The sequence below is a fragment of the Leguminivora glycinivorella genome, chromosome 24 (genome assembly GCF_023078275.1).
Source record: "Leguminivora glycinivorella isolate SPB_JAAS2020 chromosome 24, LegGlyc_1.1, whole genome shotgun sequence".
In the NCBI taxonomy this organism is placed as follows: domain Eukaryota; kingdom Metazoa; phylum Arthropoda; class Insecta; order Lepidoptera; family Tortricidae; genus Leguminivora; species Leguminivora glycinivorella.
The window spans coordinates 9,585,843-9,608,216 of record NC_062994.1 but is presented as its reverse complement, the minus strand read 5'-3'; the positions used below and the strand labels follow the sequence as shown (position 1 = coordinate 9,608,216).

Genomic DNA, 22,374 nt, shown 5'->3' with positions numbered 1-22,374 from the left:
GATGCTATCACATGGAGATCTGGGGCCTGTTTCTCAAAACTGAAAGTAACAAGTTACAAGCGGAAGTCTCTGTCCAACTTGTCATATTAGACATTGACTATCACTTGTAAATTGTAACTTGTAGCTTCGAGAAATGGGCCCGTTTCTCGAAAGGTACAAGCCTTGTGTTACAAGTGCGCGAACTGTCAAATCGTATGGGTTGTCATGGAAACACACTTGTAATAAAAGGCTTGTACCTTTCGATAAACGGGCCACTGGCCTTATAGGCTAGGAGATTCATTAATTTTGAAAACATAATTAATCATACATAAGGTCAGTTGGGGTAAGTGAATCTATGGGGAAAGAGAATCTATATGCTATAAACTAAAAACTATGCGATGCAGCAAAGTGGTTACTGTGTCAGTAAAGCAGTATACACGGACTAATTCCAATTATCTAACACAGATGAGGGTAGATCACTTATGTGACAGTTGAGGGTGCAACAAAAAAATCAGTTGGCTTCTTGTTTGAACTCGAGCTGGCAGGAAGTTTTGCGTGCGGCGATAAAATAATAAATATAAGTGCTCAGAGGCTGACTTTCAAGGTAGTGCAATATAACAGTTTTTACTTTATTCACATAACCACATTTTTTTAAATTTTCGTCATTTTGTTATTGTTATGATGGCTTAAAAATACATCATATATAAGATACCGAGTAGGGAAAGAGAAACTGGTAACACCGGGAAAGTGAATCATATGTCTCTCTTTCCCGGTGTCAGGAGTTACAAACATTTACATTCTCGTTCGTATAAGAAGTTGAAGAAGAGTTATTTATTTATTTATTTTATTTTTCATTGGACATCTTACACTGATCAACCCAGCCCTAAACTAAGCAAAGCTTGTACTATGGGTGCTAGGCGACGATATACATACTTAAATATAGATAAATACATACTAATATACATAGAAAACCTCCATGACTCAGGTACAAATAACTGTGCTCATCACACAATTAAATGCCCTTACCGGGATTCGAACCCAGGACCGCGGCGTAGCAGGCAGGGTCACTACGCGCTAGGCCAGACCGGTCGTCATTTGTTTTGCAAGGTTGTTTAACCGCACGTGCCAATATTGATACCCGAGCAAGCGAAAGATTTTAATATTGAACTGCGAGCGTAGTAAGTGGTTCAAAAAGTGGAATCTTGAGCGTTGCGAGGGTTTCAAGGCACAAAGGATAAACAAACTTTGCCACCAAGTGAAACTCAACATTTTACATTTAATACAACAATAATCTAATACTCCAATTTATTCAATATTAATGAATCAAAATTATCACTTACAGATAAATTCTACCAGCCCGCTTAAGACATCAAGTTAAAATTTGTATGAAATTACTTTGCACTCTTGAGAATAAAATTAAATTTTGCTATCTGTTTTCGAAGAACAAAGTAAGCCTTTACCAATTGGTGTGGTTAAACATATTTGACGCTTTTCGTTTTATATGTTGTTGTCCAAAAAATTAAATATTTATTTCTGCATTTCCAGAATAGTCTTTCAGTGCACATTAGTGCGTAGTTTATCACACTTGTTATGTGTGTGCGCGTGCTGATTAAGTAGTGTAGCTTTTAAGCCATCGACGCGACCGTCGACAGTTCGTTCCCAACTTCGGACGCGCTCGGTACCGATCAATCGGTAACTATTGTCGGGACAATTTGTAATTTTAACTGATTAAACAAGTAAACCTTGCGATTAAGTTTTATTAAAGAAGAATTACCCAAGAACTATTAGTGGCGCAGTCTAAAAGGATAGCTAGAGCTTTTCCACCTCAAAAGCCTAGTCACCGGACCTCCGGAGCCGAAAATGCTGTTTGCCGTCGCCATACTGTGAGTCCTTTCCATTTTCCTTAGTGTTTTTGTACTTTACAGAAATTTATTAATTTTCTTTCGAACTGCTTAATTGTATATCCACAAGTTTTGTCCAATTTTCCCGTATTCGATTTCCTTTAATTGTTATAATGGCGGAAGCAAATAATAATAATATTAATCAATTTAAGATAGCTCTTAGTGTTATACCAGAATACAATGGAAGTCCAAATCAGTTACACAGATTTATAACTACGTGTGAAACCGTCTTGACCCAATACTATGACGTAGCACAACCCAATAATTTTAACAATCAAATATTGCTGCATAGCGTTCTTAATAAGCTGAAAGGAAAAGCCGAAGAGGTCGTTACTATAAATGGTGTTGCATCGTGGGTGGAAGTAAAACAGGTGTTACTAAAAAATTTCGCCGACCAACGGGACGAAAACTGCCTTAATAGAGACCTTGTTAATTTGCGCCAAGAGAGCGAGACCCCCAAGAATTTTATAACCGCTGCATGCATTTACTCAGTACTATTATAAATTACGTTAACTTGCACGAAACTGACGAAAACAAGAAAGCTTGCAAGCGAGATTTCTTTACATCTCAAACCTTGAAAGCTTTCCTGACTGGCCTTAAGGACCCTCTGGGTGTAACGATCAGAACCATGCGTCCTTCGGACATGCCAACGGCCTTGCAATTTATCAAAGAGGAACAAAATATACATTATCTCCAAAAAAGGCAAGCACCTCAAACTAATTTCCAAAAACCATTAGACTTAAACAAGTTTGCTCCTCACAATTTACCCCCAAGACCGGTGCCCTTCGCCAACTTAAATAAACCGTCATTTTCACAACGACAAAACGTCTCATCTCATCAAAATAATTACAGACCTTTCTATCCCAATCCATACAAAAATAATCCGTGGAACAGGCCCCAATATCCCTACAACCCATCAAGGCAATTTTCTGGACAACAAACCAACAAAAACGTAGAACAACCTAAACCTATGAGTGGAATTTCATATCGATCAGCTCAGGTACCATTGAGACCATACATGCCAGCTATAAATAACCCTTTAAATAATCATACCTGCCAAACTATGTATCAACAACAATGTCCGGCGCCTGAAATGCTTATCGCGGACCCACGCGAATACGCCGCTATCACTGGCGGCCACAGTTCTGAGAACGCGCAGTGCGACAATGTATGCACAGACTATTTAGACTACCAGCAGTACCACGATAATTATGAACTAAATTTTAATGAACAGGAAATTAATCAGGATTTTCCTCAGGATTCGGATACGACCAAAGACCCCTAGCATTAGAAATACACGCTCACTTAAAAAGACGGCTACCCTATATCGAAATTAAAGAGCCTCCCTGAAATTACTGATTGATACCGGAGCTAATCAATCATTCTTGTCACCAGAAGTTTTCGAAAAGCATTTCAACAAGCATCAGCTATTGTTCGAACCATTCACTGTAAACTCAGATTATACTACTGTTTTTAACTACGCTGTGGAGATACCTTCGTTCGCCGAACTAAAAGAGAAATCTTTGTTTAAATACTACATTTATAGGTTTCATAACGTATTTGACGGATTAATTGGTTTCGAAATGCTGGAACATTTAAAAGCTAAAGTTGACCTGGAAAACAAATTACTTATTACACCAAACGCTAATATACCAATAAAGGTTTTGACTTCTGAAACAAAATCTCTATTCGAAGCCCTTATAAAATCAAACTCAACAAAGGATTTGATGGTACCAGTCAACATCCGCAACGGTGATATCTACATCCCACGCACTAATGTAAACAATTGTTACATTCCCGACACTGTAACCCGAGCAGAGGCAGGTAAGGCCCACCTGCAAATAACAAACCCGACTAATAATGACATCATTGTTATGTTATCGTCGCCCCTTAGAGTCCAGACGCTGAATAATGATTATGAAATTTATAACTTAGAAACGACTTGCGAGAAAAATGATAGTGCTCTATCATTTCTTAGAATGGATCATCTTAACATAGAAGAGAAATGGAACCTCTCAAACTTATGCGAAGCATATAGCGATGTTTTTTATACTGAAAACACTCCGCTTACGTTCACGAATCAGATTAAACACCGGATAAATACAACGGATGAGATCCCAATCTATACGCGTTCTTACAGATATCCCCAAATACATAAAGCAGAAGTAGACAAGCAAATTGAATCGATGCTTCAACAAAACATAATACGTCCATCCAATAGCCCATGGTCATCCCCAATCTGGATTGTCCCAAAGAAACAAGACGCAACAGGCCAAACTAAATGGAGATTAGTGGTAGATTATAGAAAGTTAAACGAAAAAACAATAAGTGATAAGTATCCGATCCCTAACATCAATGATATTTTAGACAAACTTGGTCGATGCCAATATTTCACGACATTGGACCTTGCCTCAGGGTTTCATCAAATAGAAATGCACCCCGATGATATAGAAAAACTGCATTCAGCGTAGATACTAACAATGACGGATACCGCGGTGTTTACGCCTATTTGCGCATGCCTTTTGGTTTAAAAAATGCACCGTCAACATTCCAACGTGTCATGGACAACGTGTTACGCGGCTTAAAGAATATAATGGTGTACATGGATGATATAATCGTTTACAGCACTTCCTCCAAGAACACATCCAAAATTTAGAAGACGTCTTCCAAAGACTCCGCGAATCCAACTTCAAGATACAGATAAACAAATCAGAGTTCATGAAACGTGAGACTCCTTTCTTAGGACATATAATTACCACAGAAGGTATTAAGCCCGACCCTAATAAAATCAAAGCAGTCCAGCAGTTTCCTATTCCAAAAACCAGCAAAGAAATAAAATCGTTCTTGGGATTACTCGGCTATTATCGAAAATTTATTCCCCAATTTGCGAAATTGACTAAACCATTGACTTCATGTTTAAAAAAAGGTGCAAAGATTGAACTTACCCCCGAATATATAAATTGCTTTAAACACTGTCAAAATTTGCTTACAAACGACCCGCTTTTACAGTATCCGGATTTCGAAAAACCTTTTAACTTGCGCACGGATGCTTCGAATTACGCTATAGGTGCCGTACTTTCACAAGGGCCGATCGGATCTGACCTTCCGATTGCCTATGCTTCCCGGACGCTTAACGAAAGTGAAGTAAAATATAGCACGATTGAGAAAGAACTTCTTTCAATAGTTTACGCTACGAAATACTTCCGACCCTATCTATACGGTCGAAAATTCAACATAATTACCGATCACAAACCTTTACAATATTTGATGAACGTAAAAGAACCTAATAGTAGATTGACAAGATGGCGCTTACGACTAGAAGAGTACGATTATACTATCACCTATATGAAAGGAAAACTTAACTCGAACGCCGACGCGTTATCACGAATAGAGCTGCAAAACAATGAGATAAATTTAAATATTGATCACCCTAACCAGGACCCAGACGACGGGCCATCGTCCATGGTCGTAAACCACTCTGAAAGCGAAAGCGATGAAGAAGATAACTTACCTTTAGCAGCCCTGGCACGCCATACTGCTCTCCCTGAAAGTGATTCATCGGATGAAGATGACTTACCTCTGGCCGTGCTAAAACACCGAGAAATGAATAAACAAACACCTGATCAGCCGCAAAGTACTGTTCACTCACAACTAGAAAATCCAATACTGGAAATACCCATCTCTGACAAGCCAATAAATATTTTCAACAACCAGCTCTTCTTGGATTTCGTGCATCACTCCCCGACAAAACCAAAATTAATCAAGATTTTTCCCACCAAAATTAGAATATTAGCCCAAATAAATAAAAACAATATTCAAGCCGACATAATAAACCTTTTCAAAGAATTTGTAAAACCCCAAACTAAATATGGCATCTTCATGCCCCACGAATTCATCCCAGAGGTTACATCAGTGTTACAAATGACCTTCAGAAATATGGCTTATAATTTAACTTTCTGCAAAACCCACATCGAAGATGTAACTGATTGCGAAAAACAAATCGAAATCATGCAACGCATACATAACGGTCCAACTAATCATCGAGGGATACAGGAAACTGAACGAAGAATAAAATTACAGTACTACTGGCCAAATATAAACAATAGCGTAACAGAATTTATAAACAATTGTGATATCTGCCAAACCAGTAAATATGAAAGACACCCTAATAAACAATTATATCAATTCGTACCTGTGGCTACGAAACCGTTCGAAGTCCTTCACGTAGACACATTTACAGTCAATGGCCAAAAGTTCCTTACTATCATTGACATATTTTCCAAATATGCTCAGGCATACCCCTTACAATCATGCACTGGATTAAGCGTGCTAAACGCCCTTTCCATATATATGTCCCATCATGGCCCACCTTTGTGTATCACTGCTGATCAAGGCACGGAGTTCAAAAATCAGTTAATAAAGGAACTAGCAAAATTACATAAAATAAAACTTCATTTTATCAGCGTTAATAACCCTGAATCTAATGGTGCTATTGAACGGTTCCATTCAACTATACTCGAACATATTAGAATCATAAACAAAAACCAGTTAGAACTTACAACTAATGAACTCATGGTCTATGCAATTATTGGCTATAATAACAGTATCCATTCAGCGACCAAGAAAAAACCTATTGAAATCATTAATGGGCATTTTAACGACCGCGATCTATTTGACATTAATATTGAAGACGTTTATCTACAAAATTACGTTAATAGGCATAAAGATGTGACAAAAGAGTTATATGCAAATCTTAACAAATCCCTTGTAGAATATCAAGAGAAATCTATTTCGAGGGCTAACAAGGATAGATCCGAACCTCCCGTATACGAAGAAAACCGAGCCGTGTACATTAAAAATCCCGCGGCTGCTCGTCAAAAGACGAAACCACGTTATTTAGGTCGTAGAATTAAGAGAAACTTAGAATTAAAAGTTATAGACGATAAGGATATCAGTCATCATAAAAGAACGCTGAGGGTGCCGTTAAAACAACAAAGACCATTGTTCCAGGACCCTCCTGATAGGAGCGACCCAGGGCCGGCAAGTAACCCTCACGGAGCTGGATAACAACCCCGGAGTCCTGCCATTTAAACTGGGCACCGCTAAGATTCAGATGACTGAACATGTGTTTTTACACTACTATGAACTAAATAGTATTAAGGATAGTATTAGTAATATAGAGAACTATATAGGTAGTTACTTAGATTATATGAAATCTGCCGACCCCCTTTATTTTAGAGATACCTCAGTGACGACCACCCAGATTTTCTTGAACGACCTCAACACCATTTATGGTAAATTCAATGCCTTGTACGCGATTCACCCTAAGCAAAAACGCGGCCTTTTTAACGGTTTGGGTACTGTCATAAAAAGCATTACTGGAAATTTGGATCACGACGATGCACGTCATTATAACCAAGCCATACAAACATTACAGGAAAATCAAAATCTAATTGGAAATAAATTGAATTCTGGAATTAGCATTAATAAACAAATGTTAGAATCATTCAATAACACGTTGTTAGCTATGATCTCTAACGAAAATAAAATTCATGTTGCCTTGAACGAAATCATAATTGATGTGAATATGACTAACTACCGCTTATCAGACTATATCAAAATTAACAGTCTATGTAACATGATAAAAAGTAATTTACGGAGTCTTCTTGACTTTGTTACCATGCTTGAAAATGCAATTGCTTTCTCTAAACTGGGTATAACCCACCACAGTGTAGTCGGCACTGATAATATCATGTTTATATCAAACGTCTTGTTTAAACTTTACAAGGAACAAGAAATGCTTATCAATGAAAACACCGCGTTTCGAGACTATTATGACATCATTACTTGTGGTTCCTTTTATGCAGAGAATAGAGTCGTATTTGCATTGAAATTTCCTGTAATGTACAAGAATACATACACCTACTACCATCTATTTCCCACTCCGACTTATAATTCGACCATTCTGATCCCTCCTAAACCTTATATGGCAATGAACGACGAGAAACACCAGTACATGGAACAAGAATGTAAACGTTTCCAAGAAACATATTACTGTGAAGAAACCTTTTTACCTTGGCATCAAAGCCCGACGATTGCATCTACTCGCTGATCCTAAACCAAGAAATTTCTGCTACCTGCCAATATACAGCATTTACGAGTGACTTTGAGATGCTTCAAAGATTAGACGACTACCATTACGCAATAACATGTCCGCGACGAACAAAATTACAACTCTTATGCGACAGCGAAGAAATTAGATTTATCCAAGGAACCTACCTGATTGAAGTCCCCGAAGGCTGTATGTTCACCACCGCAAGTTCATCTGTTAAAAACTACAAAAATGAAATTAAAGGCCAAGCTATTAAGCTTATTTCCTTCCAAATGTCAAATATTAGTATTAGAAATACTGCACAACCGTTGAAACTGGAAAGAATTCCTCTGGAACAATTGTATAAACTCGAAGCTCTCCTAGAAAAGGAGGAACCATTGCGACAACTGCGAACAATTGACATCAAGGATAATGACCACCTGTATTGGATCATACCTTTATACGCACTCATCGCCGTAGCCGCCGGAATACTGCTTTGGAGGAAACTAAAAACACGTCGGTCAACCACGATCCCGAATGTCCAGGACGTCGAGTTGGCCCCTGCTGGCCAGCCCTTCTTCACGGGAAGGTCTTCTCAGTGATAAGGGGGGTGTTATGTGTGTGCGCGTGCTGATTAAGTAGTGTAGCTTTTAAGCCATCGACGCGACCGTCGACAGTTCGTTCCCAACTTCGGACGCGCTCGGTACCGATCAATCGGTAACTATTGTCGGGACAATTTGTAATTTTAACTGATTAAACAAGTAAACCTTGCGATTAAGTTTTATTAAAGAAGAATTACCCAAGAACTATTAGTCACTAGTGCGAGAAATTGTACTTTATATGTGTCGAAACTATAAAGGGCTATGTGTATTGTGCACCTACTGAAAACGTCGTACAATTACAATACACGTGCGTAGAGGAAATTCGTAACCTGTGTCAACTGTCAATTTAAAACACCATCCTCTTTCCCGCACTTGTATCTATAATTTTGAACCAACTGTTTTACACGTCTGACTACATCCCGTGTGTTTCTCTTGCCCCGTTTTCGGCAATGTCACTCTAGTTCCAAAATTAAACCTTATACTAATATGTTAAATATTATTTTGGATTAACTTAACTATACTTAGGATATTTAAGCGTGAACTATTTCATAAAACGTCAAATTAGCAAGTAAAATGGAACCAGTTTCACTTACCCCAAAAACCGGGAAAGAGAAACTGTTCTGCGCTGTGCTACTTAGTTGATGATTTAAGCCTTATGCAGTGCATGCAGTTTATTAAAAAAAATGTATAGATAAGCTGAGTATCACAGCAATATTATCCAATTATCGTCAAAATGAATAAACGTCTTAGAAGCGAATTACATGATTTTATATTTTATTTTAAATAAAGTATGTTTCTCTTACCCCAACTGACCTTACATACAATCACGCCTGTATCCCATGAAGGGGTAGGCAGAGCACATGAAACTACTCAAGTTTCAGTGCCACTCTTGGCAAATAAGGGGTCGATAGAAAACGAAAGTGTGACATTGCAGTGACAGGTTGCCAGCCTCTCGCCTACGCCACACTTTAACCCATATCCCACAGTCGCCTTCTACGACACCCACAGGAAGAAAGGGGGTGGTGAAATTCTTAACCTGTCACCACACGGAGCATCTAATTAATCATAATAACATTTAAATCGGGACTTAATTCAGTTCAGTTCAGTTTTTAAAATTAAATGGCTTCAGTCCATTGGGACTATTTCGCCAGTGTCAAGGTGATATGAGCTAATATTAGTAATTTTTGTACGGTAAGTACGACATTGTACGGTGACTTAGCACTTGTAAATTGATAGCTAGATTTTACAAGAGCACGTGGACTACCGGCCGTTTACGACAAAAAAGAGGCTAAACGCGTTTCGAGAACAATTCTTCATCAGCTTCTCACTACACCATTAGTTTACTGTTAATTTTATTAATATTACACTTTAAACAACATTAATGAGTAAAAGAAAAATAAATTATTCACGACACGAAACCGCTATGATGGCGTCCCAACCGGAAGTCCGACTTAATTCAAGTAACATCAACACCTGACAGCCGCGCGAGTTTTTCGAACTACCCGCACTTGTACACTGGGGATGTCACTCTGTAAACACCATAGGAGGACCACCACCACCAATAAGTAAGGAAAGAGGTTGTAACTCCATAGTCTCCATACATCAGTAAATGCAAGTTATTTGTAGCGACATCTAGCGTCAACCACGCCACAGTATAATAAAGAGTACTATCGTACAGTATGGCCACTCCCGCTCCCCGCTGAAAGTGCCGTTACCTCCCGTTACCTCACAGTTACCGCCTGTCAAATATGCGAACAGTCGACCTGTCATATCTCACTCATACAAGCATGGTACACGTTCACCTACACGAGCTTAAACTGTGTGCTAGGAACGTGCCTCTTTCATACATTTGATCGCCAGTGTCCGAGATGTGACCACGCGTCAATCACGCGTCAACTAGCGTAAATCCATACTTAATATTATAAATGGGAAAGTGTGTTTGTCCGTCTTTCACGGCAAAACGGAGCGATTATTGTCGTGATTTTTGTAGTGGAGATAGTTGAAGGGATGGAGAGTGACATAGGCTACTTTTTGTCTCTTTCTAACCCCCCACTTTCCTAAAATGGGGGGTGGAAGTTTGTATGGAGCATTCCGCAATTTTCGAATTGAACGCGAGTGAACCCGCGGGCAAAAGCTAGTTTTTTATAAAGCCTATATATATCTTTATAAAATATTTGATTTATAAAGCCAGTCTTCTCCGAGACCACGGGGACAACGCCGTCTCTGAAACGTAGGAAGTGTTGGAAGTCAGTTTAAAATGATAATTATACGCGATTAGGTTCCTATTTAAATAAATAAATAAATATTGGGGACACCTTACACAGATCAACTTAGCCCCAAACTAAGCAAAGCTTGTACTATGGGTGCTAAGCGACGATATACATACTTAAATACATACTTATATAAGTACAAGTGGGTTAAATTGTGGCGTAGGCGAGAGGCTGGCAACCTGTCACTGCAATGTCACAGTTTCGTCTTCTTTCAACCCCTTATTTGCCAAGAGTGGCACTGAAGCTTTAGTAGTTTCATGTGTTCTGCCTACCCCTTTATGGGATACAGGCGTGATTGTACGTATGTATGTATGTTATATAAGTACATTAAATGTTACCTACATATTACATTCGCGCTTTTTTTAGTGCCGAGATTTGGTTATATTTCTCCTCAGTGGGTTGGAAAAGCAGCCTAAATATTATGAAAGGGCGTAAAAAATCTTTCGTCACATTCCTGGATCGTTGGAGATATCTCAAAGCTTTATTGAAACATGAATAAGTGATTCACTTTCTTATGAAAATTGAGGGAAAATGTAATCAAAACAAAGCTTATTTGCTTCTTAAACTTCAGCTTGTATATCGCAACGCAATGTATTCCGTTTTCGTGTTTTTTCGAATAAAAGTAGCTGTTTTTAACCCCCGACGCAAAAACGACGGGGTGTTATAAGTTTGACGTGTCTGTATGTGTGTCTGTCTGTGGCATCGTAGCTCCCGAACGGATGAACCGATATAGATTTAGGTTTTTTTGTCTGAAAGCTGAGTTAGTCGGGAGTGTTCTTAGCCATGTTTCATGAAAATCGGTCGGTAGAAAGAGACAAAAATTAGCCTATGTCACTCTCTATCTCTTCAACTATCTCCACTTATTAAAATCACGTCAATTCGTCCTCCATTTTGCCGTGAAATGAAATGAAATGAAATGAAATATTTATTTTCCAAGTAGGCATATTACAATGCGCTTATGAACGTCAAATAAAACTACGCCGGCTCTAACCCTACGCCTCAGCCTCGAGAAGATTTCAGTCCCCCCTCAGTTGGAGGAGGGTATCCACTATGGGACCGGCAAGAAACTCGGCGGGCCACTTCTTTTCAAAACATTACATCTTATAATTAACATGCATTAAAACAAACAAGATACAATATAATAAGCAAAAGTATTAAAAAAAAAATTAACACAAGAAATTATACAAAGTACAAAGCTATTATGATTATTAATAAGAGATGTTAGAGATGTATAGAGTCTCTAAGTGTCAAAGTACATCATCATTCTCTTGCCCTTATCCCAGTCACTTGGGGTCGGCGCAGCATGTCTTTCTCTTCCATACATCTCTGTCACTCGTCAAAGTACATCTAAAAAAATTATACATGAAGAAAAAAAAACGAATAACTAAAATAACTTTAGAGTTGTAAAAGACTCTTGTTGTCTTAAGCAAAGGAAAAAAATATATATATACATATATACTTAATCTACTTTTTTCCTTGGAGATGTACATGGTCTCCAAGAGTCAGAAAGAAAATAAACAAACAAGGACCGAACAAAGTGCCTCAACGTAATCTCATTCAAAATTAATGTTACATAGAATAGCATAGCCCCTATTAGCTAAAACAGACCGGTCTTCACAAACAGCACCCGTTCACGAATATGGCGCGCATCTCAGCCATCGCCTCCCTCAACCTTCATTCGGGAAGGTGGCGACCCGATCAACGACGTCACCGTAAGCAAAGACTTTTTAGCGAGCATGACATGTTCAAGCTGTCCGGGCTGTATTAAGTATTCCAATAATAAGTGAATACGGTATACCTAGATGTAAGACACAACATTCCGTGCTTGTATGTTACATAGTTTAAATTGACTTAATTGAAAACAAGATCTTGGGAGATGTAAAAGGTCCCCACAGTCAATTATAATTAATGGGATATAATAAAAAATAAAAATTTGGAGGTGTAAAGGTTCTCCAAGTGTCAAAAAAAAAACTAGAAAAAAAAATGCGTATGAAATACAAATTTCACGTCAAGAGACTGTTAAGCTAGCAATCTCCAACTAATTCTACAGAATACATAACTAGTATGTACTCAACAAGTCAATATATATATATACCAAATTATAATTATACAATAATAAGGATCAATAATTTAAACAGCCAGTAGCAACAGCGCCTTAAGCATGACACAATGTCTCCCCGGGACACTGCTAGCAAAACTATGACAGATTTTGAGCCTGGATAGTCGGCCATGGTGTAGTATCTCCCAGGTAATCATCAATTTTGTAGTACCCCTTTTTGAGAAGTGCACTTTTTATGTACTTCTTGAATGAAGTAAAGGGCAGATCCCATGCCTCTAAGGGTACTTTATTATAAAATGTTACACAGTTTCCCAGGAACGATTTCTTCACTTTCTGTAGACGAAACTTGGAAACCGCTAGCTTATGTTTGTTCCGTGTATTATAACTATGAATATCTGACAGTTTCTTAAAGGACTCTATATTCTTATGAGTATACGTTATCACATCTAGTATGTATTGTGAAGCTACTGTAAGGATGTCTACTGTCTCCTTAAAGCGTTCCTTCAGTGAGTCACGTGACGCCATGTTGTAGATAGATCGTATTGCCCGTTTCTGGAGAACGAAGATGGTTTGAATATCTGCTGCTTTTCCCCAGGCCAATATGCCGTAAGACATAACACTATGAAAGTAACTGAAATAAACTAGGCGAGCTGTCTCCACATCAGTTAATTGCCTAATTCTCCTTACGGCATACGCGGCAGAGCTCAACCTTTTTGCTAGGGCAGATATATGAGGACCCCATTGCAGATTGCAATCTAAAGTAAGACCAAGAAAGAGCGTATTCTCGACAAGGTCCAGGTTTTCGCCATTCAGCGTGATGGTACTCGTAGTATCTGTCTTCCTTACATTGGGTAAAGAGAATTTAACACATTTCGTCTTCTTGGCATTAAGGAGCAAGTTATTTGCTGTAAACCATTCTAGCACCTCCTTCAAAGTTTCATCCACATGGCTATAGTCACTCAGTTGCCTATCAACTTTGAAAATTAGTGAAGTATCATCAGCAAATAAGACTATCTCACATTTTTTCTTTACAAGACATGGCAAATCATTTATATACACAAGGAAAAGAAAAGGTCCCAGAATAGAACCCTGTGGTACTCCAAGCTTTACAGTTGTACCGTTAGATTCAGTACCATTTACAACCACTTTCTGGGTTCTTTCGTTTAAGTAAGATTCACAAAGCTGTAAAGCTTTAGAGGATAGACCGTAGTGCTTCAGCTTGTGTAGTAGTGTGTCGTGCTCCACACAATCGAAAGCTTTGGAGAGATCGCAGAAAATACCGACAGCATCTAACGAGAGTTCCCAGGCATCGTATATGTGCTTGATTAGCACAGAGGCAGCATCTGTCGTCGAACGACCTCGTGTAAAACCAAATTGCTGATGCTGAAGTAATCCATTCGTGTTAAAATGTCGAAGCAACTGGTTCAATATAATTTTCTCAAACACTTTGCTGAGAACGGGAAGTATGGAAATTGGTCTAAAATTTCCAAGGTCATCCTTGCTGCCTGATTTAAACAGGGTTTACCCTTGAATCGCCGACAGACACTTGTTCGAATATTATTTCAAAGACATCGTTTCAAATAATTTCATTTCATCGACAGTTCATATCGTAGAACAATCGATGCAAGTAAAATCAAACCGTAGACTTTTATTTCGTAGATAAGTTATTCCGAGTATACTTTATATCGTGGTATTTCGTTTCGTGTTTTTTCATTTCATTTTGTTTTACATTAAATAGAATTCATTACGCATAATATTATTTCAATTATGTTTTTTTTTTAATTTTACAATTTGTAAACTGTTTGTTTGGTCACAGTTCTAACCTAACCTAAACCTACTCTGTAAGCTGGTCGTTTGTGTGAGTGGTCACAGTTCTAACCTAACCTAAACCTAATTTAAAAGCCATTCGTTGTTGTGTAGGTCGCAGTTCTAACCTAACCTAAACCTACTCGGTAAGCCGTTTGTTTCTGTGTGATCACAGTTCTAACCTAACCTAAACCTACTCTGTAAGCTGGTCGTTTGTGTGTGTAGTCACAGTTTTAACCTAACCTAAATCTACTTTAAAAGCCGTTCATGGTTTTATAGCATCGCAGTTCTAACCTAACCTAAACCTACTCTAATATAGGATTTAAGCCAATGGTCATAGTTTAATTATGGACGTATGCTACGATAAACGACAATTTGAAGTTTCCTAGAATAGAAACATCTATAAATGTGTAGTACGACAAATGAGAAAGTTTTGTAATAATACGTCGAATAAAGGAATTGCGATGTTTTGTAGTTCTGCTAATTGAAGTACTTTGAAACGAATTAGCGATGAACAAATATTATTTGAATAGTATTTATAATAACTGAGAAAATTTCAAATAAATAGTTGTTGAAACAAAATTACTCGAAACAATTTTACTGGAACTAAACTTTCGATGATTTGTTGTCGATGAAATGATATTCGATGAAAAGTTTGTCGGCGAAACAAGGGTACACCTTTAAACAGAGGAATAACCTTACTATACTTCATCAGATTGGGAAACACACATTCCCTAACACAAGCGTTAAACACATCGGCTAGATAAGGTGCCACGACGTCAATAATTGAATACACGACTTTTACAGATATCCCCCAAATGTCCTCACTGTTTTTAACTTTTAAGGACTTGAAAGTTTTAATAATCTCTTCGGGGTCAGTACCAGTACGTGAAAGCCGAACAAACAAACAGACATACACATTATCCCATTTGTAATATTAAGTATGGTTTTACGCTTCGCCTCAAACTGTTAACCACGCCACTCGCCTTTTTTAATTTCCATTAAACACCGGTTGCATAAAATATTATTTCCTGTTAGCAAAAAAAACAACGTTAATACGAAAAATAATTTCAACAGTGCTAAATCTGGCGTAACACAGATTGGTTCAAAAATCGTCGCTGGAGAAACTCAATTATCTTTACGAGAGCATATTGAATTATGGAGGCCCTATTATGGACCCTTGTGGAGTCCCCATTATGGAACGCTGGGTGGTAATCTTATTATGGTGTATCTGTTCTTACTTATTAAGAGGAGATTCGTACACATTATATACAGGGTGAAATAAAAAGGACCAGCCATACTGTTTAGTGAGTTTTGAGGTCATAATTAACAACTTTTATTATCACAAAATCACAAAAACTTGAATTGGCTCTATCAGCAATTCCCGAATAGCTTGTACATTTGGATCACGTCTCCGATTTTGATAAAAATTGGTAGGCTGATAGAGTCCATGATACTGAGCAAGATCAACTAGGTTTCCCAAAATGTCCTAAGTTGTTTGTATGAAACTTTCCTTTTTTGTTACCAAAAATGTATAGAAATTTGTTAACAAAAAAGGAAGGTTTCATACCATATTTTTTATCAAAATCGGATACGTGATCCAAATATACAAACTATTCGGGAATTGCTCCTATAGAAATAAACGGCATCATCTCAGTCGGAATATATGGAAGGAGGTAGGGCATAGCGAATGATATTCCGCTTTGTGTGGTAGGGCACAGCACAGCGGATATCGTCTCGCTCGAATCTAGAGCAGAGCCCAACTGGGGTAGTACCTCCGCCTTACAGAAGACCGCAGCCAAATAGCACTAGACCCTACTCATAGTGTTGTGTTCCTGCCGGTGAGTAAGGTTGCCAGAGCTCAACGAGGGTGCGGTGTGCTGATGACGGGAGGACTTACGGAACTAACTTGTTCCGTCTATTGTCCTTTGAGTCGTCGGCAACCCGAACCCTCCTTAGAACTTGTACACTCCTTTTTGCTGTGTACTTAACACAGCAAAAGGGAATGTACAAGTTTCTAATGGGGTGGCAACGCGCATGTGACACTGTTTGAGTTGCAGGCGTCCATAGGTTACGGTGACCGCTTTACATCAGGCGGGCCGTATGCTTGTTTGCCACCGACGTAGTATAAAAAAAAAAATGGAAACAATACACAAGTTATGTAGGATTCTGTTATATTTTTCAAAGTTTTCTAAGAATTATTCTTATTATGACTACCTATTATACTATGGTGCGCTATGATTTTTGATGCCAAATTAATCTCTGTACCTACTTAATCTTTATCTACATATGTAACAATTCGCAAGTAATAGAATACTAAGTTTTCACGATTGAGAAAAATAAAATAAAAACAATTTAAAAAACCGGTCAAGTGCGAGTCGGACTCGCCCACCGAGGGTTCCGTACAAACTTTCAAACTCCCCAGTTAAAACGACTTGACTAGAAGACAAAAGTATAGGTACTAATGAGCATTATTGTGCATAGCGCCATCTCTCGGTGAATTCGCTAACTAATTTGCGCGACCATAGTATGTTGGTTTTTCAGGGATTATTCTTTATAATGTTAACCAATTTTAAGTACTATATACATCCGCAAAGGTGGGTAAATTAAAAGTAAAAATGTGAAAAGTTTTTGTGAATAAAAAAAAAGTTTTCAAGATACAAACACGATTATATTTTTTCTGTAATATTTAGCATAAAACCAATGTTTCCTAAAATTTTCATAATTTTTCGTTGGTAAACTTCGGAGATAAGGGGGAACGGTATTTTTTTTTTACATTTTCCTTCAAAATTCTTTTTTTTTATCACAACAAAAAAATTATAAAAAATAGTTTATTTACGTTCAATTTGAGCTCTTTCTAACGATACCCCACTTGACCTAGTAACTTGAAATTTACAGTTTGCCCCCCTTTCATTTTGGCCATTTTCTACAATTAAAATTAATAAATTTAAAAAAATTATACCTTCTATTTGTAGAGGTTCACAATGTTCACAACTATTCCAAATTTCAAGTTGATAGCATTAGTAGTTCTCGAGATATTTAGGAATGTGACAGACGGACAGACAGACGGACAGAGTCGCACCAGAAGGGTTCCTGTTGTACCTTTTTGGTACGGAACCCTAAAAAGGAAAATAATTTTCAAAATCGTCGTTCACGAACCAGCTCTATGCGAGAACAATGTTAACTTTATTAAAATAAATTGAAATATGAAGGCCCTATTATGGAACCTTGTGGAGTCCCCATTATGGAACGTTGGTAATCCTATTATGGTGTGTCTGTTCTTACTTATTAAGAAGAGATATAGATACACAGTCAAATACGTTATATCTAGCGTAACACAGATTTATGAATATGTAGGTTCTAGTAACTATTTGGTGGCGCTGACCCTTTCTCCATGCAATAAATGCCATTTTCCGTGACGTTTTCAAGTAAGTAACATACTCTAAAACATCAAAAACCCCTAATATATCCCCCACCATCCCCTAAACTCCTACTAAGGTGCAGTGGGGTAATTTCAAATCACAGAAATGCTCGGTTAATTTCGAAAGGGGTATCTTGCTATGATAGAAATAATGGTGATTATTATGTGACTTTCTAAATTACCCCATTTCACCTTATATACTACTGTATGCCTTAGGGCTCATTTCAACCTCGTAAGACCCAAACCAATTTATCCGATTTTTAACCCCCGACGCAAAAACGACGGGCTGTTATAAGTTTGACGTGTCTGTCTGTCTGTCTGTCTGTTTGTCTGTTTGTCTGTCTGTCTGTCTGTCTGTCTGTCTGTCTGCCTGCCTGTCTGTCTGTCTGTCTGTCTGTCTGTCTGTGTATGTGTTTGTCTGTTGCATCGTAGCTCCCTAACGGATGAACCGATTTAGATTTCGTTTTTTTTTGTTAGAAAGCTGAGTTAGTCGGGAATGTTCTCAGCCATGTTTAATAAAAATCGGTCCACTATGTCGTGGTCGGGGTTTTTTTCAAAATTTTATAAATATATTCATTTCTATAAGAGTTAAAACTCGAATAGAATTTGTACTTCTAAAAGTACGCCGGGACTAGTAGTAGTAGTAGTAGTAATACACTTTATTGTACAAAGATAAGAACACACACATCATTTGTACAAAGGCGAACTTATCCCATTAAGGGATTTCTTCCAGTTAACCTTAGAGCAATTAAAGGAGAATTGGAGATGGTAGACGTTCCTAAGCTAAACCTATACCTAACCTACAAACTACAGCAATATAGACGTTATATCATATAAATAAATACGTTATACATAATTATAATACAGTTTTATGACTACCCTACATACATACACAATCTACCTAACCGCAAACATCTTTTAGATTAAGACTTAAGGACGTGAATACCGCCACGGGCATCGAGAAATTGAGGGTCAAAGGTCTAAGTGTCCAAATTCCCATTAACAATGTACTAATTGCTACAAGTTTCGGATGGGCAAAGTTTCAAGTATCTTCACAAGGTAATGATAGTAATTTGTAAGGAGTTAACGCCAAAAGGGGACGATTTCCTCGAAAGCCGTTTTAACACAAATTGATGTAGTGCTTATTTTACACATTTTCGTCATATACTCTGTAAAACAAGTCTGTCACTAAATAAGAACAAAGAAAACTATAGGTATCCTTTTCTCTAGCACCCTAAAGAAAAGATGCATATAGTTTTCTTTGTTCTTATTTACTGACAGACTTGTTTGACAGAGTATAGTTAAGCCCATAGAGAAGTGATGCAGTATCAGTGGCGACTTAGTGACAAATTTCAATGTTATAAAACGTTCCTGTCTCCAAACACATGAGGCCACGGCAGCACTCCCCGTTAGGAGAACAGGAGCACTGTAGCAATGAGCAGGTTCATTCAGTACATCATCTACAGCATCAGTAGGCCTCTATTCTATGACATACCTGTCTCCAAACACATGAGGCCACGGCAGCACTCCCCGTTGGTGGAACAGGGGGCGCTGTAGCAATGAACAGGTTCATTCACTACATCATCTACAGCATCAGTAGGTCTCTAGTCTATGACATACCTGTCTCCAAACACATGAGGCCACGGCAGCACTCCCCGTTGGTGGAACAGGGGGCACTGTAGCAATGAGCAGGTTCATTCAGTACATCATCTACAGCATCAGTAGGCCTCTATTCTATGATATACCTGTCTCCAAACACATGAGGCCACGGCAGCACTCCCCGTTAGTGGAACAGGGGGCACTGTAGCAATGAGCAGGTTCATTCAGTACATCATCTACAGCATCAGTAGGCCTCTAGTCTATGACATACCTGTCTCCAAACACATGAGGCCACGGCAGCACTCCCCGTTGGTGGAACAGGGGGCGCTGTAGCAATGAGCAGGTTCATTCAGTACATCATCTACAGCATCAGTAGGTTTCTATTCTATGACATACCTGTCTCCAAACACATGAGGCCACGGCAGCACTCCCCGTTAGTGGAACAGGGGGCGCTGTAGCAATGAGCCGGTTCATCCAGAACGTCGTCAATACGGTTCCCTTCCAAGGCCTCGGCGTAGGCTTCTTCTGGAGCGTCCTGGTGAAAAGAAATACTTATAAATATCTTAAGTAGTTCTCGAGATAATTCCATTTGAGCATAGAGGAACAAGTGAGCATTTCTTTTTTTTTGACACTTTTATGAAGTGTGATATTTTTGAATGATGCTATTTCTACTCAGAATTATTAGCTTTTTCAATCCTAGTTGTTAAAAAAATGTCCCATACGATCTTTTCTTATTTTGTTACCATTTTCGGTACATGTATGGGGTGACAAAAGAGAAAAGTAACAAAAATGTATGGAAATTCTGGGACACTTTTGTCTCCCAGTGAGATTGAAAGTACTCGTGATTCGGAGTACAATTTACCTAAAATTCCCTAAAACAATTTAAAAAAAAAATATTGGCAAAAAAAAAAGAAATGCTCATTACATATTTAGATATAAAAAACACAGATGTGTGCATGTAAGTGATTGAGTGAAATACATATTTGGAGAACCATCCGCCATGTTCCATGGATCAATCGAAAGTCCTTCTGTACCTTGTCACATTAACATCCTGTTTGAAATGTCATACGAAAGTTGTCACATGAACAAAAGTGACAAGGTGCAAAATTATCACTTATTTATGACGGAGACTGTACATCCATTGGGCAGTGTGCCAATGGTGTCCAAATGTTCAAAATCACAGTCACGTCAAGATATTGAGGACATCAGCAAACATTCCCTCCTAAATTGTATTTGCTGCCGGCCTAGCCAAAGTGATGACTGTTGACGCTACGTGGCTATTGAAACGCAGCCTGGCTTTGTCGCGATACTACAAAGCGATAGGGAGAGTATAGCTACTGGATTAAGAGCCCACACTGAGAGAAAATACAACCAGTTTTCATGTTCGTTCAACAAGTTTTTTGGTTAAAATAGCGCCTACGTGCTCTTTGGTTCAAACAACAAGCTACTTGTCATTTGAATCGGTAATATATTTGAATCAACAAGTCGATTTTATAAAAACAACCTGACACATATTGTTTTAAACATACGTTTGGCTGATTCAAACGGATAAACCGCAACAAGTCGAACTTGTTAAATTCACAATGCAAATTTCTCTCAGTGCAGGTGCCGTAGCCGAATGGCATTTCTCCGGCGCGAAACGAAAACGAAACGCCGCGAAAGGTAGTTTGGCTCTGTCACGCCAATACGCAAGAGCGATAGAGATAGATGTATACGAGTGTTTCGTTTCGTGAGCGTTTGTGCCATTCGACTACGCACCCAGAGCCGCCAGAACTTCCTTATTTTCTCAAGCATGAAACTTTGACGACCGGTCTGGCGCAGTCGGTAGTGACCCTGCCTGCTACGCCGCGGTCCCGGGTTCGAATCCCGGTAGGGGCAATTATTAGTGTGACGAGCACAGATTGTTCCTGAGTCATGGATGTTTTCTATGTATATAAGTATTTATATATTATATATATCATTGTCTGAGTACCCACAACACAAGCCTTCTTGAGCTTACCGTGGGCCTCAGTCAATCTGTGTAAGAATGTCCTATAATATTTATTTATTTATTTGGGTAATGTAGAGTTCGTATCGACATTTAATGTCTGCATATTACCTAGTTCGGCCCGTCGGCCATTTTTTTGTTATAAGCTTTTTTTAAAAACACTAACTTTCCTTAAATTCTCAAGGCTGATTGTAAGCGTAAGGACGAAGTTTAAGCGGCTGTGATGTTGGCTAGTACATTAGTCCCTTTTCGTACAATTTTAGATGTAATTTGAAAGGGTCTTCAAGGGTCTGATGGAATCTATTGCCTAAAGGGTAACTTTATACACAATGATGAGTTAGATTTCGTCAGATTTCAATACATACACGGTGAAATAAAAGGACCGTTTAAACTTTGCATAGCGGCTTTTGAGGCCATAATGAAGAACTTTTATTATGGGACCAATGATGAAATCGCAAAAAAAAATTTGGCTGTTTCACACATTTCGACTGTCATGATGCTGCTCGTTTCTACGGAACAGCTAATTTTTTTTTCGCGATTTCAGCATTGGTCCCAAAATAAAAGTTGTTAATTATGACCTCAAAAGTCACTATTCAAAGTTTGACCGATCCTTTTTATTTCACCCTGTATAAATACACCGTGTTTTTATTGAATTCCGT

At 38.3% G+C, this 22,374-nt stretch overlaps 2 protein-coding genes across 3 annotated transcripts in view; one reads left to right on the top strand and one right to left on the bottom strand.

Annotated features, from left to right (window-relative positions):
- LOC125238622 (ITG-like peptide) overlaps window positions 1-22,374 on the bottom strand; it is a 61,721-nt gene that overhangs the window by 20,017 nt on the left and 19,330 nt on the right. For both annotated transcript variants that reach the window (XM_048145984.1, XM_048145985.1), the window contains exon 3: window positions 20,125-20,263. In XM_048145984.1, coding sequence (XP_048001941.1) covers window positions 20,125-20,263 — 139 coding nt within the window. The remainder of the gene's footprint in view (window positions 1-20,124; window positions 20,264-22,374) is intronic.
- On the top strand, window positions 1,570-7,951 carry LOC125238623. Its single transcript, XM_048145986.1, has 3 exons — window positions 1,570-1,862; window positions 6,891-7,458; window positions 7,709-7,951. Exons 1-3 carry the CDS (start codon window positions 1,840-1,842, stop codon window positions 7,769-7,771), a joined length of 654 nt encoding a protein of 217 aa, XP_048001943.1. The 5' UTR covers window positions 1,570-1,839; the 3' UTR covers window positions 7,772-7,951.

Coding starts and splice junctions, on each gene's coding strand:
- LOC125238623 (XM_048145986.1), top strand. CDS start 1,840: ATGCTGTTTGCCGTCGCCATACT. Junction 1,863..6,890: donor CTGTTTGCCGTCGCCATACT/GTGAGTCCTTTC, acceptor CCATTGTTCCAG/GACCCTCCTGATAGGAGCGA. Junction 7,459..7,708: donor CCTTGAACGAAATCATAATT/GATGTGAATATG, acceptor CCGCGTTTCGAG/ACTATTATGACATCATTACT.